This window comes from Lissotriton helveticus, chromosome 9 (assembly GCF_964261635.1).
Source record: "Lissotriton helveticus chromosome 9, aLisHel1.1, whole genome shotgun sequence".
Classification (NCBI taxonomy): domain Eukaryota; kingdom Metazoa; phylum Chordata; class Amphibia; order Caudata; family Salamandridae; genus Lissotriton; species Lissotriton helveticus.
Window position 1 is genome coordinate 1142354362 of NC_136070.1, and position 27186 is coordinate 1142381547.

The 27186-nt window shown below is 48.3% G+C and overlaps 1 protein-coding gene across 4 annotated transcripts in view; it reads left to right on the top strand.

Moving 5' to 3' along the window:
- Positions 1 to 27186, top strand: part of LOC144782290 (protein TASOR-like) — an 865833-nt gene that overhangs the window by 345410 nt on the left and 493237 nt on the right. For all 4 annotated transcript variants that reach the window (XM_078661579.1, XM_078661582.1, XM_078661580.1 and 1 more), the window contains exon 11: positions 5952 to 6026. In XM_078661579.1, coding sequence (XP_078517705.1) covers positions 5952 to 6026 — 75 coding nt within the window. The remainder of the gene's footprint in view (positions 1 to 5951; positions 6027 to 27186) is intronic.

Consider the following 27186-nt stretch of genomic DNA (forward strand, 5'->3'; position numbering starts at 1 on the left):
TCGGAGGGCCCGTCGACACGACATGCAGAGATCAGCTCCGGAACCGGTGGATATCTTGGACGAGGAGGTTCCGCTCGTTCCCGAAGAAGATTCCTATGATCTACAAATCGTCGTATCAGAGGCAGACGACTCAGATGACTCCATACCATCGGGTCAGCGCGTGAGTACTACTGCCCCTGCACCACACACAGCACCCAATTCAAAGGCAAAGGTCAACACTCCGCCTCCGGGGCCCAGTCGCGACCGAAAGAACACTTCGAAGCCCCGCCATCGAGCCCGGCTCCGAAGAAAATAACTAAGCCTTCCGGTAGCTCCTTACCGAGCAAGCCGCAAGTGCCGATCCCACCAGCTCCATCGGCACCGAAACCGAAGGAAGTCTCGGCTCCGAGACCACCTTCTAAAGACAAACTGATGAAGCCAGCGTCCGACGCCTCGAAGCCAGCTTCCGACGCCTCGAAGCCATCGCCTTCGGTACCGAAACCTACACGGCCTGATTCCGATGCGCCCAAGCCCTCGAAACAGCCTACGACATCAAAAACTTTACCGTCGGTGCCGAAAAGTACGCCAAAGGACACTGTAACACCTCCTAAGGCTAAAGACAAGCAGCAACCTCGTCCGGAACCGAAATAATCGGCGCCGACAAAGGTTCCACAAGGAGAAGAACTTTTCTATCCTGATCCTCTACAAAAGAAGATCTACATTGACCCAGAAGCAGGTCATGTATCCACCACACCTCACAAAAAGAGGAAAGCAGACACAGCACCTACACCTGAAATGATGATGAGTATAGTCTAGGGAGAGGGATAGACCCAGATAAGCCTTTCCCATACCCTATGGATGATACAGGCTGGGAGTACCCAAACCCACATGATGTACCAGATATTCCTGACCCTCAGTCATATCCATCAAAACCTTCTCCCCCAGAAGATAACATTAGTTTTGGGCACTTGCTAAACAGAGCTGCTATTTACCATGGGGTCACTATGCATTCTGATGAAGCAGAGGAGGATTTTCTGTTAGATACATTTGAACAATCGCAAAGGTCTGTTAAAATTCTTCCTATGATCAAAGGGGTATTAAACATGCTCCAGAGATATTCAAAGACCCTGTACGTACTAGGATCATAAACCCTAGAATAGAGAAAAATAGGCCTGCACCTGGGGATCCAGCCTCCATTAAAGGACAACTACCATTAGATTCATTAGTTGTATCAAATGCTAGGAAAAGGGCAAATTCACAGACGTCAGTTGAAGCACCCCCATCAGACAAAGAATCTAAAGTGATAGATGCTTCAGGCAAGAGAATAGCGGGGCAAGCTACTAACATATGGCGTATAGCTAACACGCAAGCCCTCCTTTCAAGATATGACAGGGCTCATTATGATCAGTTAGAAAAACTACTAGAGCATCTACCTGACCAATATAAGGCGCAAGCAAGCGACCTTATACAAGAAGGCAAGCTAATTTCCAATGCCTCAATAAAGTGTGCACTTGATGTAGCAGACACTGCATCTAGAGCAGTCAACATGAGTGTCCTACTTAGAAGGCATGCGTGGCTACGCATTTCAGGATTTAAACAGGAAGTGCAAACTACCATTTTAAATCTGCCATTTAACCAAAATCAATTGTTTGGACCAGAGGTAGACATAGCACTTGAAAAAATGAAGGATACAGATACAGCTAAATCTATGTGAGCTTTACAGTCCACACAAGCTAAAAGCTCTTTTCGTCGCTCCTTCTATAGAGGAGGCTCCAAACAAACTGGAGCAGACAATACAACATCCTTCAAATCTAATACACAAACAACCTCTAACAAGGGATATTTTAGAGGAGGATATAGAGGAAACAACAACAAAGGAAGAGGTCGGGGTAACAACAATAATCGAACCTCTTCCACAACAAAACAGTGACTTTCCTCTGCTCCCCCAACAGCATTCCACTCCTGTGGGGGGCAGATTAACACAGTTCCTACCTGTCTGGAATTCTATCACAACAGACAAGTGGGTAAGACAAATTATCCAGAATGGCTACTGCCTGGAACTTACAGCAACCCCTCCACACATACCACCCATGCAGTGTCCAATGTCTGCAGAACACCTTACTCTGCTCAAACAAGAAGTCCTGTCACTTCTCAAAAGGACGCAATAGAAATAGTTCCTTTACAACACCAAGGAGCAGGGGTTTACTCACTGTATTTTCTAATACCCAAGAAGGATGGGACACTAAGACCAATTCTTGACCTCAGGCCCCTCAATCATTATATATAATCAGATCATTTACATATGATCACTTTACAACAAATGCTCCCACTGCTGCAACAAGGCGATTTCCTCACAACATTAGATCTAAAGGACACCTACTTCCACATTCCTATACATCCTGCTCACATAAAGTATCTAAGGTTTGTACTGGAAGGACATTATCAATTCAAAGTCCTTCCATTCGGAGTTACAACAGCACCAAGAGTATTCACAAAGGGCCTGGCAGTAGTAGCTGCACATCTAAGGAGACAACAAATACATGTCTTCCCTTATCTAGACGATTGGCTCATAAAAGCCAAGTCATTCAATCAGTGTGTCCAACACACACATCACACAATTCAAACATTGCACGACTTAGGGTTCACAATCAACTACACCAAGTCGCACCTGCAACCCTCTCATATACATCAGTATCTAGGGGCTACAACAAACACGTCTACAGCTCTAGCGTATCCCAGTCAAGCAAGGATACAGAGCATTCAAGCCTTAGTCACAGTCTTCCAACAGCAACAATCTCTGCAAGCCAGAGTGTTCATGAGACTAATAGGCATGATGGCATCTTGCATCTTCATAGTACCATATGCAAGACTGCAGATGCGTCCGTTACAGGAATGTCTAGCACGACAGTGGAACCAGGCTTAAGGGCAACTAACAGACCTGGTGTTGGTAGACAGCCACACATATCCCTCTCTGCAGTGGTGGAACACCAAAAACTTGACAAAGGGGCGGCCGTTCCTCGATCCTGTTCCACAAATAGTACTCACAGCAGACGCATCTCTCACAGGATGGGGAGCCCATCTCCTACATCATACGACTCAAGGGCAATGGACCATTCAACAAAGGCTGTTCCATATCAACTATCTAGAGCTGCTAGCAATATTCTTAGCACTCAAAACATTCCAAGTACAAAGGACAACATGACCGCTATGGATTATGTACAAAAACAGGGGGGGACACACTCTCTACAACTGTCCCAGCTCGCACAAAACATTTGGAGATGGGCCATTCCACAAAACATATATCTGTTAGCAGAGCACTTTCCAGGAGTTCACAATCAGATAGCAAATCTGTTGAGTCGGCAGACACAACAGATTCACGAATGGGAACTACATCCGCAAGTTCTTCAACCATTCTTTCACAAGTGGGGGCATCCAGACATAGATCTGTTCGCCACACACGAAAACGCAAAATGCCCAACCTTCGCTGCCAGGTTTCCACACCCACTGTCCAAGGGCAATGCGATATGGATGAACTGGTCAGGCAGATTTGCGTATGCTTTTCCGCCACTACCACTAATACCACTAGTAGTACGCAATCTCAGACAACAGTCTCAAATTAATCCAAGTAGCTCCCACATGGGCATGCCAACCATGGTTCACCACACTGTTAGAACTGTCTCTAGTTCCACACCAAAAGCTACGTCTCACACCATCTCTGCTAACGCAGAACCATGGAGACATCAGATATCCAGACCCAAATCAACTGAATCTGGCGATCTGGCTCCTGAAGTCATAGTTTGGTTATCTTAACCTACCACCAGACTGTATGAACATCATTAAAGAGGCCAGCAGACCTACTACTAGAGCTTGCTATGCTGCTAAATGGAAGAGATTTGCCATTTATTGCAACAATAACGAGATTGATCCTCTGGATTCTTCTATCCAAAATATTATTTGCTACCTTCTACATTTACAAAGATGTAACTTGGCATATTCATCTATACGCCTACATCTTGCAGCAATTGCAGCATATTTAGAAAACAGACAACATCTGTCTCTTTTTAGAGTGCCTGCTACTAAAGCATTTATGGAAGGATTAAAGAGAATCATTCTCCTCAGGTTGCTACCTTCTCCAGTGTGGAACCTAAACGTTGTTCTTACAAGGCTCATGAGACCACCTTTTGGACCTCTACACAAATGTGAACTGCAATTCCTCACATGGAAGACTCCTCATTGCTCTTACCTCTCTTAGGAGAGTAAGTGAGTTACAGGCTTTCACTATACAAGAACCATTCTTACAACTACATCGTAACAAGGTGGTTCTAAGAACTAATCCTAAATTCCTTCCAAAAGTCATTACTCCTTTTCATTTAAACCAATCTGTAGAGTTACCTATGTTTTTCCAAAACCCTGACTCTGTAGCAGAAAGAGATGTTAAAAGAGCTCTTCTCTACTATATAGATAGGACTAAATCTTTTCGTAAGACAAAACAATTGTTTGTATCTTTCTCTCCACCACATAAAGGCAACCCCATCTCTAAAGCTGGAGGTGCAAGGTTGATTGTAAAATGTATACAAATATGCTTCCAAAAAGCAAAACATACATTAACAGTTCCTCCTAGAGCGCACTCCACACGCAAACAAGGAGCCTCTATGGCTTTCTTAGGGAACATCCCCCTAGAAGACATATGCAAAGCAGCAACATGGTCTACAACACACACCTTCACTAAACACTACTGTGCTGATGTGCAAGCAAAGCAGCAAGCTGCAGTATGCCAAGCTGTTCTAAAAACTCTCTTTCAAACTACTGCAACAGATACAGGTGACCACCGCTAGGGGAGACACTGCTGCACAATCGATGCAAAGTGTAGTATCTGCAGCTCATATGCCTCGAACGGAAAATGCTACTTACCAGTATGTATCTGTTCTTGGCATGTAGACCTGCAGATTACTACACGCCCTCCCGCCTCCCCGGGACCTGTATCTGTCCCAGTTTTATCTTATTTAGATGCACACGCAGCTCTACATGCCAAGAACAGATGCATACTGTGAAGTAGCATTTTCCTTCTCACCTCACAATGCACAACAGAGTTAACAATACCTCTTGGAAAGCGATAATGTGGTGCATTCTTATGAGCAAGCTTCTTCTGGATTTCTATTAACCTCGCTACTTTTTTGCACCGGCAGCCCCGCTCTTTAGCGCATGCGCAGGCACGGTATACAATTAAGGAGTTTACTGACACCTAAGAGCTGACTGCCCTCTTTTGACAGGAAGTCAGAGCGATGCCAGTCAAGCACAGTTTGCTGTCTGAGCCCACGATACTGGCAGGGCTTAATTTGCAAATAAATAAATGCAATTGAATTTTTTTAAATAAGGAGCTTTCTTCCCTCTTCCAGGTCTGGCGCATCCCAGATCCACCAATCCCTTGCACCACTGGCATCGGCCAGACTCTGAACTGTAGCGATTAAGCGGGCCTGTTTTCCCTAGGAGGGACTGGGTGGGGTTCTCCCCCTTAGGTAAATTTGAAAGAATTTGCACAAATGGTGCATTTTACCACACAATGTTCACCTACATTTGTTAACGAACATTTGCAATGCAATAGGTCTTGCATTTACGCAAGTTTAAGCTATTGGCATTGTAAATGACCATGCCTTTTATTTATGTTTTAAAAACCAAAACGTGAATAAAAGGCATTGTCATTTACAATGCAAATAGCTAAAGGTGGCGTAAATACGAGACCTATTGCATTGCAAATGCTTGTTAAGACTGATACTCCCTACCATCTTCATCGGGGCATCTAGCCTTCATGGGAATCCAATGGTCTACTGAAGTATGTTTAAATTGGTTTTCACCCACCAGAACACTGGCAGTACTTCTCATAGGTTTGTAGAGTCTTACTAAAATTGTACATGTGAATCAAGTATTCATTGTTAACATTTGTAAGAAATGTACTTGTTTTGTTCCTTCCACAGATCCTCAGGTTGGAAAGTTGCGTGTTCTTCATGCCATATTTTTGTTTCAGGAGCCTCGAGGAGTTGTCAAGCTTGGTAAGTGCTTTTATTTTATGCCTTTTTCTCAAGCCCTTGTTTAACAGAATTTCAGGTGAAACCTTCGCAAAGTACATTGGGTCCTGTTGATTTGCGAACGCTGCTGGGGAAACCCTGCTACAGATAGGGCCAGAACTTTCTGTGCTGAGCCATTAGCACACATGCACATCACCACACAGGTCTGTCCCCCACAGTGCACATGATGGGTGAGACTGTTTAGTTGCATCACTACTACCCTCTTCTTGAAATTATTATTTATTTTTTGCTAAGTTGATCCTATCCGAATACCAGAGCAAATCCAACATCTGCCTCCATTTAGTGACCTGTTCTGGTGGTCCTGGCCTGCATGAGATGCTTTTCAGTAGTTGACAAGCATTACTTTCTACCTTGCTTAGGAAACAAGCATTTGGTGCCAGATTATGGAAAGTTCACTTGGGACTCGAGATGTGTGCACCTGCTTTCTGCTCTGCCTAAGCACTTTAGTATCACAGAAGGGACTGCAGATGCTTGTGACAGGTACTGACATACTACATACTGACACGTAACACCAAAGTGATCTAGAGGGCATGATCCCATGCATTTGAGTAAACACTTTGCCTCTGCACTAGATTTGGCCATTAAGGCAAAGGAGCTTTTGGGGAGCGTACTGATGGTACGCTAAGTGTGAGGTAGTGTACAATCAGTGCACCACCTGAAAGTAAAGAAAAGGGGTTCTACGTACTCCTAGACATTCCCATGCAGGGGATCTCTTCTCCTTTGGAAGGCAGGTAGCGTTGTTGCCTGCAAAGGCAAGGCGGACTGGCTGTTTCTCACAACGGGTCTGCCTTTCATTAATGCACTGCCCTAGAGCAAGCACAAGTTCAAAGCTGCACTGGGGCAGTGTATTCACTGTAATAAGGCACAGTGACCTGCTTTGTGCCTGGCACCGACAGGTGTGATGCAGGACAGTGTGTTCTATACACAGGATAGGCCCTGGTGACTTCCAGAAGGATTGCCTGCTTGCTTCTCTCAATTTTGGCTGAAGCTAATACACCAGAGGGGCAAGGATAGGATCTTTCCAGAGTTAGAATCCTTTGTTGGTTAATGCAGGAATGCTGATACGTTGAGAGGTTCTCCTTACAGGACACTCTATTGTGGTCTGCACAGGCCTTTGCCTGTGATTGTTAAAATATCTCCTCAGCCACAAGCCTTTCACTGCCCTTAAGTGGATTTGTAACCTTCTTGAGCAACAACAAACCATCAAGGGTACAGGTCATTCATTACCTTGACTTTAAAATTGTTGACTTGAACATGTTCTGCTCTTCGAAGGATTGGATGGTATCAGAGGGGATGTCACTTCTTGTAAAAGTGAATCAGTAATGTGTCCTCTAAGATTAAACAGGTTTTGGCAAACCCCCTAGATTTACTGTTCTCTGTAATTAAATCTTCATTAATATTTATTACCAATAAAATATTCCACCCATGTGTAAGATCCCTGATCACTTTTAAAAACAAGAGAAGAATCTTCTCCATATAGTATAAGCAAAGCAATCTAGCTGTAAAGGCACAATTTTGCTGTTTTTGCCATACTTTTTAGGTTTCGACTGGCGATCCGCTGCGCAGCAGCGTTCGCGCAGGCGAAATCTTTTGAGAACAGTCTGGGACTTTGTTCCGCCTCTCTGTTCCATTGGCTAGCTCCATAAATGGAGGCTAGTCATTGGAACAGAGATGCGTCACTCATTCCCCGAGCAGATTCGTGGGCGTTCCGGCGATTTTTACTCATCCCGCCCATTTTCGTGCGTCATGTGGCGGTGGGCGTTTTTTTTTTTCTTCTTCGTATCGGCATGTTCGTTTCATTTCCAACGTGTGCTTTGCAGGGGTGGGCTGCGCGATTTCACTTTCCAAGAGTTGCTAGCAGGTAAGCGCCATATTTTACTACTTTTTTTATCCCGTTCCCGCCCCCCCTCCCGCTGTCCGTGAGCCCGTTCCCACCACCCCTCCCGCTGTCTGTGTGCCCGTCCCCCTCCCGCTGTCTGTGTGCCCGTCCCCCTCCCGCTGTCTGTGTGCCCGTCCCCCTCCCGCTGTCTGTGTGCCCGTCCCCCCTCCTGCTGTCTGTGTGCCCGTCCCCCCTCCCGCTGTCTGTGTGCCCGTCCCCCCTCCCGCTGTCTGTGTGCCCGTCCCCCCTCCCGCTGTCTGTGTGCCCGTCCCCCTTCCCGCTGTCTGTGTGCCCGTCCCCCCTCCCGCTGTCTGTGTGCCCGTCCCCCCTCCCGCTGTCTGTGTGCCCGTCCCCCCTCCCGCTGTCTGTGTGCCCGTCCCCCCTCCCGCTGTCTGTGTGCCCGTCCCCCCTCCCGCTGTCTGTGTGCCCGTCCCCCCTCCCGCTGTCCGTGTGCCCGTCCTCCCCTCCCGCTGTCCATGAGCCCGTCCCCCCTCCCGCTGTCCGTGAGCCCGTCCCCCCCTTCCAGTTTCGAAATATATATGTTTGTGTCTGTATTTTCGGTTTAAAAACATAATTTGTATCAGTTCTAAGTGTGGCTTTTAGAACGTTATCGATTTTGTTGGTCTCTCTTTCTCTAGCACTTTAAGGGTCACCTTGCAACTTGCTCACATTCATTTACCTTTCCCCGAGTCACCAAAGCTCTTCATAGTAACAGCGGTTTCTGCAGAAAACTAGGTTAGTCATCAAGATCACCACCCGTTTACGGGTGACCTGGTCTCCACTCACCGTCCACAGCACAGTGCCTGAAGAACGCTAGCTATGCAAACGTTGCTGCCACTCAAGACTTGTTGCGAGGACAGATTTTGAAAGCTGCTGGCAGGCGAAAGCTGCAAAGAACCTGGGACCAGCCGGAGAGGGCATTTGTTCAAGGGGCTTGCTGTCATGCCTCAGCACACCTTTCACCGCCACACAGAGTGCGGGGTTATTCTCCACATGCCTAAACTAAGCTAACTCATTTATCGGTGAAAAGGGTTCATACTACCGGGGAAAAGAATGCATGTTGTTCTTGCAAGCGGAGTATATACTGATCCACACAATCTGGGCGACAGAAGAGATTTTAAAGAAAGATTCCCAAAGCACCCTTTAGTAGCAAAGAGAAACTCCAACAGAGAAGTCAAGAGCCAGGTCATATGGGAGATGAGAAGCAGCTTTAATAGACAGACATGCAGCCTGCGGAAGAGTGCGTGGGGCTGACGATTAAAACACAGTGTCTGTATGTACCATGCCTCTGCTTCGGGGTGATCTCCAAGGCCTCGGGGTGTAAAGGAGCAAAGGCCTCGCTTTACAAGACAAAATCAAACTGTCAAACGAGAGGTAAACAAAGGCATCCGCTTCACGTCACTGCTGCAGAACCCTAACCCATCATAATATGAGGTGACATCGACTCATAGCCCAGCCCACTCATCACCCCCCTGGTCCCCTTTCAACATGCACAGGATGCTGGAGAATTAGTACCCCAACAGGAGTAACACACATCACTAACAAATCGTGCCCCGGAACAGCATTAGTTCTTCTTGACGGACTGTAACCTGACGAAATCAAAGAAAAGCAACTGACAAAATGTAAAGTTTAGCAAAGGTAAATTTAACCACTTGGTCACTGTTACTTTATCAAGTCAGTTAGGCTAGTGCAGGTTCCTGGGTACCAATGCTCATAGAAGGTATTCTGGGAGTTGTTTTCGTTTGAGTGGCAGGTGTAGGAGAGTAGGGTCTGCAATCCTATTATCACCCAGATTTTTGCTTTTTGCTTCACTGGTTTACGACTTTCCCTGGCTGTGGGCCTGCTAATCAGACCCACAGCCTAGCTGTTCTCTCTACTCCAAATTGTACCCAGGTACTGAATTGGCACTGGGCCCTCTCCAAGTCCCTGTACCCAGGGCTGAGGTGCACCCAGAAGTCTCCCAGGGCCTGCAGCATGTATTATGCCACCCCTGGGTTGACTAACTAAATCAGACACAACTGGCTGCTTGACAGCTGGGGCAAGGTGGTGTAATCATCCTTTGCTTTAGATATAGTATTCCTATATCTTAACCTAAAATGGACACATATATTCCTATCAGTCACTCCTATGGCAGGCCTTAACAATCCTGAAGGCAGAGTGCGTGGAATAATGTGAAATGGTGCTCTGGCATGAGCTGAGCCCGTTTGCAGCTTGCGGAACCAAGTCCTAATAGCTGTTCCATGATAACGCATACCATATACTCTTAAGTGCATTATAATCCTCGCGGTTATATGCCAACTCTGGTATCGCTTTATCAAAACATGTCGAGTAAGGTGTCATACGAATTGGAATACTAACCCCTCGCCAATTCTGGCGACGGGGTTAGCATTCCACCCTTCTAGAGGGACACGACATGTATGTAACCTGTAACCCCGGTTAAAGTCAGACATAGCCTCAGCTCCACAAGATGGATGCTGCCACCGAGACACAAGTCTGCCCTCCTGCTGCTGGGAGTCCTCCCAGCACAGGAGGCAAGGACAAAGGGTTTCCTGCCAGGGGCGGTGCCAGCACCGTCCCAGACAGGATTTTGTGTATCCTAGGTAGGCAGGGCTTTAGAGGAAGGTGACTGCAAGTGGCACCCCGGTGCTCACTGTGCATAGGCCGGCTTGAACCAGTTCCAGGGGCACTCCAGCCCCTGATCTGGGGAAAGCCCGCCAAAGGAGAGGGGTGTAACCACCCCCCTCCTAGTCCCACCCATAGGGCAGGACTTAGTCGCGTGCCAGCCCCCTTTTGCAGGATAAAGGTAGGAGCAGGCCCCCTTCCAAATGAGATCATCTTTGAATCCTGAACCAACTTTCCACGAAAGGACCTCAAGACTCTTCTCAAGATTTCTCCCTTCTGACTAAGGAGTAGTCACCCTGCAGCAGCAGGCACCAACCAAGCATCGCGGTCTGCTGTAAGTCCCTCCTCCGGATCAAGACTGCCCAGCACGACGAGAACCGGCTTCCCTGGCACCTCTGACCTCAACCTGCATCATCAGCCCAGCTGTGATCCGTGGGTGTGACGAGACCTCGAGGGACCGGCCATCTTTGAAGACTGCACGACACTTGTCCAGCACGACCACCGAGTGACCCTCGACTGAGTGCTTTGGGGTAAGAGAAGCCCCGACCCTGAGCAGCTCCAGCACCGAAGTTCAGCCCCCCTGCATCCACGAGATCTGCGTGGGGCCCTTCTGCTCTTTGCTGCTCACCGCGTTGTCCCGGTCACTTGCCCGTTGGCTAGTGGCCCTCTTACGACGCTTCACGACGACAAACACCGCTGGTTTGGTTGCTCCAGACTAGCCCTTGCTCCCCTCCAAAAGAGGAGCACCCTGGACCCTCCTGGTCCACTCCAGACTCCATTTTAAGTCCACCGCGTGGGCTTGCATTTGCCAAGACTTGTTGCCCCAATCCTGGGTCCAGCGACGTCGACAGCAGAGACCTTCGTGGGACAGCTCGCACCTCCATCCTGGTCGCCGACAACGCCTCCTGGTCCGAGAGACTGCAGAGCCCAGCAGCGCCCACTCACCTGGTCGAGGTGACTTTGTCCGGTGCCATCCTGGTGCCCACCTAAATCACTGGCTAGTGATTCAGAACTTGGTCCCCTCTGCTTACAGGTCTTCTTCTCCCCTGATCCAGGCTTGGATCACCACGAACTTCTTCACTGGCCGCCTGCCAGCAACTTCTTTCTTCAGGCTCCTGGATCTTCAACGAGGGTTTCTGACGCAACTTGAACCCTATGCAGCCGCAGCCCCTGGGCTAGGTAAACTGAGTACTGCGGCGCTCCAGCATAGTCCAACACCCTAAGTGTTCGGATCCACTCTCGTTTTCGACCCACCTAGTCGGGTTCGCCCGAGAACAGTAACTTTGCAATTGCTAGTATCCATAGACTTGTTCCCGCATTACGCGTGAGAGTTCCCACTCTGCACACGGCGTCCCTAGGCCTCCTGCTTCTAATCCAAGGGTTCAGCATTGTAGGCCTAGCGTTTCTACAGTCTAGAAAAGTATTACTTACCTGCTAGTAACTTCGCATTCCACTTCTTGTGTATATGATTTTTCGTGCCCCTCGGGCATTTGTGTAAATTGTGCGACTTTCAGTAATTCTTTAAGAGTTTTGTTGTGTGCTTAGCTCCCTGTCTCATAAAGAGCCAGGGTAGTCCTGTTATAAATAAATATACTTTATTTTTGATAACAACTTGTGTGGTGTCCTTTCACTTGGTGTTCAAGGGGTAATGTGATGGTAAAACAGCTGGCTTAACACGCCCTCTAGAGTCTTAGCCTTAGACTGCTCGTATCCATGCTACTAGGATAGCTGGTCTATAAGGTTGACTTACAACCAATCATCAATAAGGGTTGTTTGGACTGATACAAAGTGCTCACTAGAATAGTGAACATTATATATCAGGCCAACTTCTCACAGCAGGCCGGATACCAAGTGTTTGTTCAGAATAGCCAAGCACTGGAAACATGGCTGTGCTTGCTTCCCTGCCCCCTGGCTGTGCTTGCTTCCCTGCCCCCTGGCTGTGCTTGCTTCCCTGCCCCCAGGCTGTGCTTTCTTTCCTGCCCGTGCTTGCTTCCCTGCCCCCCTGGCTGTGCTTGCTTCCCCGCCCCCTGGTTCCCCTTCCCCTGGCTGTGCTTGCTCCCCTGACACCTGGCTGTGCTTGCTTCCCTGCCACCTGGCTGTGCTTGCTTCCCTACCCCCGCGCTGTGCTTGCTTCCCTGCCACAGCGCTGTGCTTGCTTCCCTGCCCCCTCGCTGTGCTTGCTTCCCTGCCCCCTCGCTGTGCTTGCTCTCCTGAGTGTGTGTGTGGCTCTGGGTGGGTGTGTGTGGCTCTCTGTGGGTGTTTGGCTCTGGGTGGGCGTGTGTGGCTCTGGGTGGGCGTGTGTGGCTCTGGGTGGGCGTGTGTGGCTCTGGGTGGGCGTGTGTGGCTCTGGGTGGGCGTGTGTGGCTCTGGGTGGGTGTGTGTGGCTCTGGGTGGGTGTGTGTGTGGCTCTGGGTGTGTGTGTGGCTCTGGGTGTGTGTGTGGCTCTGGGTGTGTGTGTGTGGCTCTGGGTGGGTGTGTGTGGCTCTGGGTGTGTGTGGCTCTCTCGGTGTGTCTGTCTGTCTGTGTGTGTGTGTCTCTCTCTCTGTTGGTGTGTGTGTGTGTGTCTCTGTTGGTGGGTGTGTGTGTGTCTCTCTCTCTCTCTGTTGGTGGGTGTGTGTGTGTCTCTCTCTCTGTTGGTGGGTGTGTGTGTGTCTCTCTCTCTGTTGGTGGGTGTGTGTGTGTCTCTCTCTCTCTCTGTTGGTGGGTGTGTGTGTGTCTCTCTCTCTCTCTGTTGGTGGGTGTGTGTGTGTCTCTCTGTTGGTGTGTGTGTGTGGCATTTGCCAGAGATTAATCTATTGGCATTGTAAATGACAATGCCATTTATTTATCTGTTTTCAAAACCAACACATAAATACAAATTTTGTCATTTACAATGCCAATAGCTCAAACAAAGGCGAAACCATTGCATTTTAAATGCTTGTTTAAAGAGCTGTTAAAGAACTTGTTAGAAATAATGTTTGAAAAAAATGGGTTTACATACTTATAGCAGATTTGCTGCTAAGCTCTTTTACGTTGTGTAATTGTGTGTTCATATAAGTAAAGTAAATCAATCCACTAATTAGAAGTAGGCAAGTGTGCCCAAACCATCACCGAAGCACCCATTTCACATCTGGCACGTTGTAATCTTTAAACATTGATTTACAACCTTTCAGTTTGAAAACTGAGTAGTTTATATTCAAAAGCATTCATAAAGTTCAGAATTTGAATCTCCATCATGATACAATCGCAAATAGTAGTTAATTTGCAGTATCACTGACTTAGCTGTTTGTGCCATGGACACCAGATTATTATACATTAATTCTGGATGTGCTCCATGGGATTTTCTGAAAACATCAAAGCTTCTTTGATGTACGTGCATTTTGATTGAGTCAGACTCCCTGGGAAGGTGTCTGTTGCGGCTCTGGAGCATTTTAAAAATAGAGCAACTTCTCGCTCCTTGTGCTTTGTCATCTCTAGCTCAACAGGTCCACCAGCTATGCGGGCCTTGTTTTCCACCTGCGACAGCCATTTCTAACCATTCTGCAGCATGTGCAGTCACAGTCTTGTGGGTAGTCAGGCCCTTACATACATCATGTTAACTCAGTGGCTCTTTTTTTTATTAAGGAATGGGGTTCACTTACTTCATGCTCTGACATAATTCCTGATTGTTTTAAGAGTCAACAGACCTTGCACAAGATGGGATCCTTTCCAGTCTCTCAATTGTTTTGTTCTTTCTAAACACGATGTAACATATTTTGAACCATCAGCACCATGCATGGCAAACACAATACTGATAACCTTTGGTCTATGAATACTACTCCCCTAGCTACTAATCTTTTTCCTTTGGTCTATGGATACTACGCCCCTAGCTACTAATTTTTGTCCCTTACTTTTTTCGCAGAGAATTATCCTTGATTCTAGATCTGCTGTTCTGCTACTCCTGCAATTCTGTATATTTTTGTTTGTTTCCCACTTACTCTTGTTCTGGGTTTGTGAGTGCAACACTCCTCTGAAGTTCTCAACCTTGGATATTTTTCTATCTGCCCTGAGATTTTTTTTATGCTGCTAGCATTTTCCTCCAGGTACTAACTTCTCAAATAGACAGCTGTTGCTTCCAGTTGTTTTTCAAAAGTGTTAATCAACCCATTGGCTACTGGAAGGAGTTCCCCTATCTTCTGACTGCTTCGACAAGCGAAAAAGGTGCAACTATACCGAACAGCAATTGACCGATGCCAACCCCAGCAACATTTTAGCACTTATTCTGCAATGGACCTTGCTACATAACTTCAGCAGCAAGGTCAAGAATTAAAACAATTATGAAGTGAAACTGGTGTGCTCAGACAAACCTGGGCAGCTTAAGACCTTCTGTAAGTAATCTCTGTGCTCTTCACTATTCTGACTCATTCAAACTAAACAAATTTCTTGACACCTTGTTAGTTAATTTTGCTTTTCAACTCGCACAGTTCACTTCTCAATGCTCTAAGGTGGGCTATCTGATCAGCTTTTTTTTTATAAGGAACAGCTTTTGCTTGAGAATGTACTTTGATGCCTGAATCAAGTCCCTGTCTGAATGATTTTGTACAATTCCAAATATTGTTTAAGATATTTGGAAGACCTGATAGTGTATTTTCAGCAGAAGCTTTGTTTGCTATATTATGTGCTATATTATCCTTGGAGGTAACTCAAACGCCTTATTCAGGAAAGATCTGAAAGAGGGCATTAAGGACAAATTTGTACCGTCCTTCCATCCTACATCCCATTCGGGATGAGTAGAATTGTCTCTTCTTACTGAGCGTAATTTACAGGAGTGTTTAAAATCGATCCCACATCTTAGCAGGATATGCTTATGGAAATAGGACTGTAAAAAGGTATTTGGTCTGAGGCTGAAAATGACCACAGACATAAAGCGTGTTGTGTGTCTATTCTGTGGCATTGATAGACATGTAGTTTGATACCCCATTCGTCTTACCAGGGATTCAGAAACCACCAAAGCCCATCTACTGTAAGAAAGAAAGATGGGTAAATATTGGTTTCCATATGTTGGATTATCTTTCTAAGACACTAATTTGCACTTGTTCCTATTTCAAGTCCCTGTTCTTTAAAATGATAAAAATACTGTATATGTTCCAGGATTTTTTAGACTATAAATACACGGGAACTTTTTTTGCAACTCAGTAAAATGCAAATTTGAGAAAGACACTCAGCCTTTGCAGGCTGAGTGTCTAAGTACAGAACTAAACAGAGAGTCGACATGGCACACATCCCTGTGTGCCATGCACACAAACCCACTGCTCTGGCATACATCAGTCAGCCCTATAGCTGGGTGCCCTATGCCATTGGTGTGGGCACAGGTGCATGAACCCTGTGCCCCTACAGTACCGAGGGCCATTCCTGGTCACTGTAAGTGCAGTGATGCCATTAAGAGTACATGGTGCTGGGAGGTTGTCATTATGAACTCCACAGCACCATAATGGCTACACTGAAGACTGACAAGTTTGGTATCAAACTTCTCAGCACATTAAACCCACACTGATGCCAGTGTGGGATTTAATGTAAAATGCACCACAGAGGGCATCTTAGAGATGGCCTCTTACCGACGCACAGATGTACTGCTAAGCAAAACTTTCCGGATTGAGTCTGACGACTGGGGATATTCTAAGGTAAGGAATCTAGCACTAACTAATATCTCCTACAGATATATCGTTACACAAGTAGTAACTTGTGCTTTTGCTCCATATGAGGTATTTATGTAATTTGGAACATACGCCTTCTAACCATCGTTCCCTCTTAATATCTCCTGCTCTGCCACTGGCTAATAGATTGTCCGCAATCCTCTTTACTAGATTACTATGGGCCTATAATACCACGCTGTACTTTGAGCAATTATCAAGACAAAGTTCGATGTCTTCCGTGCCTTCTACATAAAAGGTTCGAGGCATGTGGGCTGCTAAATTCATATCTTAGCATTAGATCGCCGCCTAGTGTTGGGTCCGGATGATCGCACATTGTTGTCCTGGAAGAGTCTTCGAAGTATCCTGAGATAGGTGGCTCCTCCCCTGGACTACAGTGCGCATGGGCATCGGCTCCATCCCCAGATTGTTTTTTTCCGCCATTGGGTTCGGATGCGGTCCCGACTTCTCTTTGTCGGAACCGAGAAAAACTAACTTTTTCAAGCCAAAAGGCCTTGTATTTTCTAGCGTCGGTATTGTTCGCGCACGGTCTCGGGTTCTTCCAACTCTTGAAGTCGGATTCAACGGAGTCTACACTCTTCGGACATCGAGGCCTTCTCATCGCGACACGACTACAACTTTCCAGAATGGAGCGGAGTCCGTTTAAGTACTGTCCGCTCTGTGGGTCCAAGTACCCACATATAGACCTCCACCCGGTCTGTAACAAATGCCTTTCACCGGACCATGACGACGGCAAGTGCAAGGCTTGCGCTCAATTCCGGTCCAAAAAGACTCTCAAGCTCCGGCGCGCGGTGCGCCTGGAGGCCAGACAAGCGGCCCCGGATCCAGAAAACATCTTCGGCGACCAAGAAGAAGATGAACAGGGTCATCATCTCCAAATCTCCCCACCCGAAACGGAGGTCGAGGCAGATCCGGTGGACGACGACGGAGTCGCGGGTCAAGACCTTCAATACGTCGACGAGGTAGGGGACGTCGAAGAGATTTATGGGGCCGCGGCGGATAGCTCTGGGGACGAGCTATGCCCCGAAGGTTTCGAAGATCAAGATCGGGTCACGGGATCGCCAAGTGGCCTTACCCAAGACCCCGTGCCGCAAGCCACGGCCCCGCCATCAGGCCCGGCCACGGACGTACTTGCTGAGCAGGCCGGATCGAAACCGAAACCGAAACCTGCGGTGTCGACTACACCTAAAATGGCCGACCCGAAAACGAAACCGAAACTTATGGACTCGAGCGTCCCTAAAATGGCGGCCGGCCCACAGAAACCTACTGCACCCGCTGCCGCATCGGCTCCGTCGGGCTCCGGTCCGCAGAAGGCGAAGAAGTCGGTCGATTCCGCTGGAACGAAATCGGCGCAGGAGGAGGGATCCTCTAAAAAGGGTGGTCGGCACGGATCAACCGCTGCGACACCGTCTAAGCACGCCAAGCCCAGCAGCGTAGTGGATACGGAACCGACTCAAGCGCACGGATCGACGGCTGGCACGTCTGCGCATCGATCCAAGGACTCTGGGTCGGCGTCAACGGCATCGGCGTCCAAACCTCAGAAGGGCCACCATCACGTCGGATCCGAGGGGAAGGTCAAGACGTCCTCGTCAGCGCCAAAAGCCACTGTGGATGAAGCGTCTCCCATCGCCGCTTCGCTGCAGAGAATCAGGGAAAAGGCCGCTGCTACGTCGGCTCCGTTACCGTCGCCTCAGACGCCGAAGGATGCTCCGGCCAAGCCTAAAAGCAAGCTTCTCTTCCTTCTGCCGCCGAAAGCGGCTCCGAAGGCTTTTTCTACAAAATCGACGCCAAAGAAGGCGGATTCTTCTACGGCAGGGGTACCTTCAAGTCGAGAACTCGAATCAGAGGACGATTCTGAGCACTTCATCGACGCCAACACAGGCAAATTGACAATATACAAAAGAAGGATCACATCAGAGCCTCTAGACTCCTATGTTATCCCACTAAAGAAGAAAAGAGTTCCTCTGGACGCTTCTAACCTCATAGAGCCTATCCAGCCGCCTCCAAGAAGAAGCCCTACTCCCTCACCAGAACATTCTGATGGTGAGGGTTATGATGAGGAGGACCAATACACCTTCCCCGTAAATGAACCAGATGCACATACAGATGCATATGATGACATTGGTGACCAAGGCACCCAAGGTGTGGGGCAAGACCCACAGCCTTTCAGTGCACGTGCATCCCCAACAGAGGATTCTGCAGGTTTTCATGCACTCATCGAGAGGGCAGCTGCTAATCATGATGTAGACATGCATGCTGACCCAGTGGAAGAGGACTTTCTCTTTGACACTTTTTCAGTCTCTGAAAGAACTGTGAAAACGCTGCCTATGCTCAAGGGAGTCCTCAAGCATGCAGCTGACATCTTTAAAGAACCTACCAAAGCGAGAGTGGTCAATCCACGTATCGAAAAGAAGTACAGGCCAGCACCTGCAGACCCTGCATACATTCGGGGACAGTTGCCTCTGGACTCTCTTGTGGTCGCAAATGCCAGAAAACGGGCCAACTCCCAGACAACGGGTGAAGCTCCTCCCCCTGACAAGGAGTCCAAAGTGCTGGAGGCAGGGGGCAAGAGAGTGGCGGCACAGGCTGCCAACTTTTGGCGTATTTCAAATACACAAGCACTCTTAGCACGTTACGATAGGGCGCATTACGACACCCTAGAGCAAATAGTACAACACCTGCCTCCACAGTTTCAAGAGGGCACCAAACTGCTTATAGAGGAAGGTAAACTGATCTCCAACGCAGCCATCAAGTGTGCACTTGATGCCGCAGACACAGCAGCTAGGGCTATCAACACTAGCGTCATGCTGAGACGACAAGCTTGGCTCCGCATATCTGGGTTTAAACCCGATATTCAGACAACAATACTTAATCAGCCAGTCAATCCTGATAGACTGTTTGGTCCAGATGTTGACACCACCCTCGAAAAGATAAAGAAGGACACAGAAACTGCTAAGTCCATGGGGGCCCTGCAATCACAACAGTTTCGTGGCAATTATTTTCGTCGCTCAGGTGCACGTGGCGTCACCAGAGGACAAATGGGTCAACAATCTCAATTCTCAAGGGGTGGAGCACAATCCTCGTTCACGAAACAGAACAAGGGAGGTTACAGAAATAACAGCAACAGAGGGCGCGGCAGAGGAAACAACAACTCCCGCTCCTCTACCCCTAGCAAACAGTGACTCTCTGTCACTGCCCCCCGACCACTTAACACCTGTCGGGGGGAGACTGCAGCAGTTCCTTCCCGTCTGGAGACACATCACCACAGACAGGTGGGTGCGACAACTAATCCAGTATGGTTATTGCCTAGAGTTGAAATCCACTCCACCCAACATCCCGCCAAGACAAAGGCCTATGTCCGCAGAGCACTTGCACTTATTGCAGCAGGAAGTAGTGGCAATGCTGCAAAAAGGCGCAATCGAGCTCGTGCCAGTGGGAGAGGAAGGCACGGGGGTATACTCCCTGTACTTCCTTATTCCAAAGAAGGACGGATCTCTCAGACCCATTCTAGATCTACGTCCCCTCAACCTGTACATACTGTCAGAACATTTCCATATGCTTACACTGCAACAGATTCTCCCCTTGTTAAACCAAGGGGACTTCTTAGCAACCTTGGATCTCAAGGATGCTTATTTCCACATTCCACTACACCCGTCCCACAGGAAATACCTCAGGTTCACTATCCAAGGAAAGCATTACCAATTCAAGGTCCTGCCCTTCGGAGTCACCACAGCCCCAAGGGTGTTTACCAAGTGTCTGGCGACAGTGGCAGCGCACCTCAGGAGGCAGAACATCCATGTCTACCCCTACCTGGACGACTGGCTCGTTCAAGCCAAGTCGGAACAACAGTGCGCTGCAGACATGTCGACCACCATTCACCTCCCACACAATCTGGGATTCTCGTTGAACTACCCAAAGTCGCATCTTCAGCCGGCACATGTCCGGCAGTTTCTAGGTGCGACGATCAATACCCTGACGGCCATGGCTCAACCAAACCAAGTCAGGATAGACAGCATGCAGTCTCTAATCCAGAAGTTCAGACCACGACACTCGCTTCCAGCGAGAGTGTTCATGCAGTTGATAGGCATGATGGCCTCCTGCATCTTCATAGTCCCTCACGCACGGTTACATATGCGCCCGCTCCAGGAGTGCTTAGCAAATCAGTGGACACAGGCTCAGGGGAATTTGACAGACCTAGTGTTGGTTACCAGTCGGGCATACGACTCTCTGCATTGGTGGACTCCACACAACCTTTGCAAGGGCCGACTGTTCCTGGAGCCAGTGCCACAGATTATCCTGACAACGGACGCATCTCTCCAGGGCTGGGGAGCTCATCTGCTCACTTACACAGTGCAGGGACTATGGACGACGCAGCAACAGAAGATGCACATCAACTATCTGGAACTGATGGCAATCTTCATGGCAATCAAGTCCTTCATTGTACATCTGTGCAACAAGGTAGTGTTAGTCCGGACGGACAACATGACCGCGATGTACTACATTCAAAAGCAGGGAGGCACCCACTCGCCACAGCTGTCTCATCTGGCTCAGAGCATGTGGAAGTGGGCCATTTAGAGGAACATTTTCCTCATGGCAGAACACCTCCCGGGCAAGGACAATCAGATGGCGGATCTGCTCAGCAGATTCAGCCATCAAATGCACGAGTGGGAGCTACATCCATCAGTACTCCACCCGTACTTCCAGCAGTGGGGTCATCCGGAGATAGACCTGTTTGCCACAAACGAAAACGCAAAATGCCAACACTTTGCCGCCAGGTTCCCTCACCCACAGTCGCAAGGGAATGCGATATGGATGAACTGGTCAGGCAAATTTGCGTACGCTTTTCCACCAGCCCCTCTGATACCGCTGGTGGCAAGAAAGCTAAGGCAGCACGCGATGACTCTCATCCTGGTTGCTCCAACGTGGGCGCGCCAAGTGTGGTACACCACGTTCCTCGAACTCTCGGTGGTGCCGCATCAAAGACTGCGCCTCACGCCCAGACTTTTGACGCAGAACCATGGAGAAATTCAGCATCCAGATCCGCAACAGCTCAACCTGGCGATCTGGCTCCTGAAGTCCTAGAGTTTGGATACCTTAACCTGCCTCCAGAATGCATGAACATCATTAAAGAGGCGAGGAAACCTACCACCAGAGCATGCTATGCTGCGAAATGGAAGCGTTTTGTCATTTACTGTACAGCCAATGACATCAACCCGCTAGATGCGTCTATCCCTAACATCATTTGCTATCTGCTACATCTGTACAAGTGCAATCTAGCCTATACTTCCATTCGGATACATCTGTCCGCCATAGCAGCTTATCTTCAGAACAGGCAACATCTCTCTGTCTTCAGAGTGCCTGCCATTAAGGCCTTCCTTGAAGGTCTGAAACGAGTCATTCCCCCAAGAACACCGCCAGCTCCGGTGTGGAACCTCAATGTGGTACTCACCAGACTGATGGGACCACCTTTTGAGCCACTGCACTCGTGTGAACTCCAGTTCCTAACGTGGAAAGTAGCTTTCCTAATAGCTATTACGTCACTGAGGAGGGTTAGTGAGCTACAAGCGCTCACAATCCAAGAGCCATTCATTCAGATTCATCCAAATAGGGTAGTGCTACGCACTAACCCCAAATTCCTTCCGAAGGTGGTGTCACAGTTCCATCTCAACCAAACTATTGACTTGCCTGCATTCTTTCAAAACCCACAAACGGTGGCGGAAAGAATGCTCCATACCTTAGATGTACGGAGGGCGCTGATGTACTACATAGACAGGACACAACCCTTTAGAAAGACAAAACAACTTTTTGTTGCCTTCGCACCACAACACAAAGGCAACCCTATTTCCAAGGCAGGAATAGCCAGGTGGATTGTTAAGTGCATCCAAATCTGTTATCAAAAGGCCAAGCGCACTTTAACAATACCCCCAAGGGCGCACTCCACGCGCAAATTGGGGGCATCCATGGCTTTCCTGGGGAGCATTTCTTTAGAGGACATTTGCAGAGCAGCCACGTGGGTTACACCACATACCTTTACGAAACACTACTGTGTTGATGTGCATTCCAAGCAGCAAGCTGCTGTAGGACAGGCTGTTCTCAAAACACTTTTTCAGGTTTCTGCAGCTGGCACAGGCAACCGCCGCTGATGGAGGGACTGCTATGTATTCTATGCTAAGATATGAATTTAGCAGCCCACATGCCTCGAACTGAATATGCTACTTACCAGTATGCATCTGTTCTTGGCATGTAGGGCTGCTAACATTCATATCGCCCACCCTCCTCCCCGGTGCCTGTCGCAGCTGCAGATATACTATTGTATTCAATCATTAGCATGGACATCCTTAACACTTTTCACTCCATCTTCTGCCACAATGGCGAAAAACAATCTGGGGATGGAGCCGATGCCCATGCGCACTGTAGTCCAGGGGAGGAGCCACCTATCTCAGGATACTTCGAAGACTCTTCCAGGACAACAATGTGCGATCATCCGGACCCAACACTAGGCGGCGATCTAATGCTAAGATATGAATGTTAGCAGCCCTACATGCCAAGAACAGATGCATACTGGTAAGTAGCATATTCATTATCTTCTCCCACTTAATTCTACGTGCCTGAACTGTTTTGAAATCCCTATTCGCTATACTCTTGCCGTCACCGCCGTGAAAAAAACTGAACCCCCCTCAGTTCCAGGATTAACGGGTTATGATCACGGAAACTATTACAAGAGTATAAATGTTGAGCACGTTGGGGAGCAAAAAGGCCAAGATAAAATCGATGGTAAAGGTACAACCCCTGCCTATAATAGTTGGGACAGAATCTGATTCTCCAGTGTCTTCAAGGCAATGCAGATTATTAGCTGCAAGCAGACTCTCTATTCGAAGACCTTGATCCAAGTGCTCAGAATGAACAGATGGGAATTAGGCATCCCAGGGTTCCTTGCCTAAGGTACAGCTACGTTGACAAAGGTGTACATTAAAGTCCCCCAGAATGATAACCTCATAATATGGACGTTCCACATCCCCATAATGCTATAGAAAATGATCCAAGGCAGCAATATGTTCAGTGTCCTTAATTCTAGAAAAATAAATCTAGAAATTATTCACCAGCAAAGTAGGGCGCTTGCTAAAAGTTAATTCCACTGCTAACAGATGGGGAGAGTGACATGACACCACCTTGGGTGTGCATGCAATTGTGAATGATATCAAAGTTAGCAGACAGCCCTTAGCACAACGTATTGTAGAGGGAAATGCAGCTTTAAAAAAAGGCTTTAAAAAAACATACCCATTGGGTAGAAGAAGTGGAACGGGACGACCCTGTAGGAAGCTGGTTCTGTATATAATATACCAAAGTGAGGTATAGTGTGCAGAGTCCAGTGGAACCCCAAAGGTAGGCAAAGGTAAAGGTAGGTAGCACTTTACTTTTTATTTGTGGTAGTGTGGTCGAGCAGTAAGGTTTTATCAGAGGACAGGGGTAAGCATTTGTTGTACACAACCAGTCAGCAAATGAATTCACACACTCAAAGGCTGAACCTCAGACCAATTGTTTGTGTATAAAAATAGTTATTTTATTTTTTAGAACCTAGCAAGCCTGGCACAGGTAGCAATAAATACTTTACAGTAGTAATGCAGTTTTTTATAACTATTTTGAATTGTAAATGTACTTTTTTGATAACATTGGAGTTACTGATAATGCAATGCATTTCAGAATACAGTATATATACTTTGTATGGGATTTATTGTAAAATTTCAGGTTAGTTACCTTTGAGATTACTTTTCTTACACAATGTAGTATACCTGGATACTACACTGGGACATTTCCTGTAAACAGGAAAGTAAAATCGTTTTTGTTAGTACAATTTTAAAGAATTTCTTTAGGTCTTCAAACACAACACTTGGAAAGTTTTCCAAGAAAAACAGTCATTGTTATCCTATGAAGAAAATAGTGTTATCTGTTTTAGGGTAAGTATTCATTAGTGGGCGTTGAGGTTCTGGGGTTACACTCAGGGGTCCGGGATGCACTCTTGTTACACCCACAGTGGCAGTAGGGCCGCCCGGTGCAGAGTGCTGAGGCCCAATGTTATCCAATGGGGAATAGGTGGCTGCTGATGAGCAGGCCACTTGGTTGTGGGAGCAAAGTCACTGCCGGCTCAGGGACGAAGGTCTTCTGGGTACGACCACCACTTCGAGAGGTACGTTGGGGGTTGTGTAGGCACTGTCGGTTGGGCCACCGAAGGCTGTGCGACATCGGGTGCAGGCGTGCCTTTTAGGGTCGGATCCTCTTACCTGCTCCTGGCTACTGTTTGGGGGATCTTCCGGAATTAGGCTGCAGGCATCGGCTGGAGGCTTGGGCAGGTTAGGAATCGCTGGATCTCAGGTCTGGATGGCCGGGAAGACCTACTCGTGGTGTTTGCCCACTCAAGCTTGGCCCGTGGACGGCGGGTGCAGATTGGGGCGGATTCGCGATTTCCAGCCGGGGTCAGAGGTTGGAGATGAACAAATCCGGTGTTCAAGAGAGACAAAGTATTTGGGCTTGAAGGCAGGCGGGTCCTCCGGGTTTCTCGATGTTGCTGGATGCAGGACACACTGGGATTTCGCATGAGCAGGTTTGAGGTGGAGACAAGCCGGTAGGGCTGGGGCCAAGTCAGTAGCAGTCTTCCTCTTGTTAGCTTCGGCACGGATGTTCGTCCTTCTTCTTTTCTTTTAGCTGGTTCTTGTCTGCCTTCTTGGTTCAGTGCTGCCCCCTAAATACTGTATTTAGGGGGCGTTTTAGGGGTTTCGGGGTCAGTAGCCAATGGGCTACTGACCTTAGGGTGACTACACCCTTGGTGTGTTCCCCTGACGTGGGGAAGTGAGCACAATCCCCAATCCTGATTGGGGAGTGCCTGCTATCTGAAAGATGGCGGGCACTGAAGAGTGGGCTTCACCTCTCCTCCCCACTTGAGGGGTGGAGTTGGCAGAGGTGGGCACACCTGGGCTGCTCTTAAGTTTTTCCTGCCTGTCTTCCCGCCGGAAAGGAGGGGAGACAGGAAGGGGCCTGCTTCTGGTAGCAGGAGAGGCTGAGGGTCGCATTACAAACGCTTCAAGGCCTTTTAAGCTCCCCTGCCACAGATGGCTCTTCCTGGCCTGGGGGAGCTTTGTTTCTGGGCTCAGAAAGCAAAGGCTCCCACCCCAGACATCCAGAAACATGTCTCGTGGTGGCAGGCGTGTGTGTACCAGTTAGGGAACCCTCCAGAAGCTGGTCGTTTTTCAGGGGGCATCTCTAAGATGCCGTCTGAGTGCATTTTTCATTAATGTCCACACTGGCAAGAGTGTGGATTTAATGTGCTGAGAAGTTTGATGCCAAACTTCTCCATTTTCCGTGCAGCTATTATGGAGTGACAAACTCCTAGCACCACATACTCATAATGGCAGCACCGCACTTACAATGTCTAAGAATGAACTTAGACACTGTAGGGGTACAGGGCTTATGCCCTCACCACTGGTACAGTGCACCCAGCTAGAGGGGTGGCTGATCTATTCCAGAGCAGTGGATTGTAGGCATGGCACACAGGGATCTGTGCCATGTCGACTCTTCACTTAGTCTGCACCAAAACAAGCAGCCTGCAAAGGCAGTGTGTGAGTGTAAGGGTACAGGACATCTCAGGGTGGCACAATAAGTGCTGCAGCCCTTATTGGCCTTCCCTGGTCACATTGCCCTTGCTACCTGGGGTACCATGTACCAGGGGCTGACCTGTGGCCAGAGTGCCAATTGGGTTTGGTAAAGTTTTGAGGAAAGAACACAGGCCCTGGGAACCTGATTGGCAGGGACCCAGGGCACAACAAGTCAAAGTGCATCAGTAGTACTGGCAAAAAGTGGGGGGGTAACTGCAACAGAAACCCAGGTTATTACAGACCCCAATAGCGGATTTGGACTCTTGCCTGTGATAGCTGTCAACCATAGCTCTCGTGTGTTCAGGCTGTCTTCGGTTAACAACAATACAGTCCCCGTCCCTGTCCTTTTTCACATTGGAGCCGACCCAGCCCACTCTTCCAACCATAATGTGAGGTGATATATAGTGTTCATTTACTATTGTGTTATCACACCAGTGGGTAACCTTGTGCATCTGAAGAGACTGTAGTAATAGATTCCTTACCTTAGAATTACCCCCAGGGGTCAGACTGGATCCGAAGACTTTTTTTTGTATCAGTACCCATGTGCGTCTGTAGGTGGCGTCGATCGGCTCAGGTGTCGTGGTCACCGGAATGACGTCGCGGTATCTACTTAGAAGCCCCCCCCCCACCCCCGCGCGCTGACGTCAGTTCTTTCTTTTTCAGCGCCAGCCAGCGCAGATCTGGAGAGAGCATACCCCCTAGTCATTTTTGGAGAAAAAAATCAACTTTGGTGACATCTTTTTTGAATCTTCGACTACTGGTGCACAAGGGATGTCTCATCGTCTGACCCGCTTCAAGCCTTGTGACTCACAAGCTGATGTCAGTAACCAATCTGCATCTCTTGTGCCTCTGGTGTCTGGAGCGTGACCACAACCTAAAGTTGTGCTCCCACTGCCGGGCCATGGTCCCTAATGCTTTTGGAGGCCCGGCAGTCCGATCCAAGTCGTTCAAGGTCCCTGTCAAGAGGAAGGTCGCGGGACTGGTCACAGAGTCACCACCACTCGTCTTCGCCCTACTCGGGTAAGTCGAAGCACGAGGAGAAGACGAAGAAGCATCGTCGCCCTTCGCCGTCTCCCGATCTGCAGGCTGACGCGACACGGGACTCGGAACGTCGTCGCTCTCTAGCTCGGTCTTCGGAGCTGACCCGTGGGAGAGGACCGCATCGCCAACCATCACACGAGCACGGATCCCTAATTATTAAAGGGACCGATAACTAAAACACCTCCCATCACGTGCAATGCCAGCTTGAGGTTGAACTTCCAATAAAATAAAGCGGTTATTCTACTACGCTTTTGATTCTCTGTTAA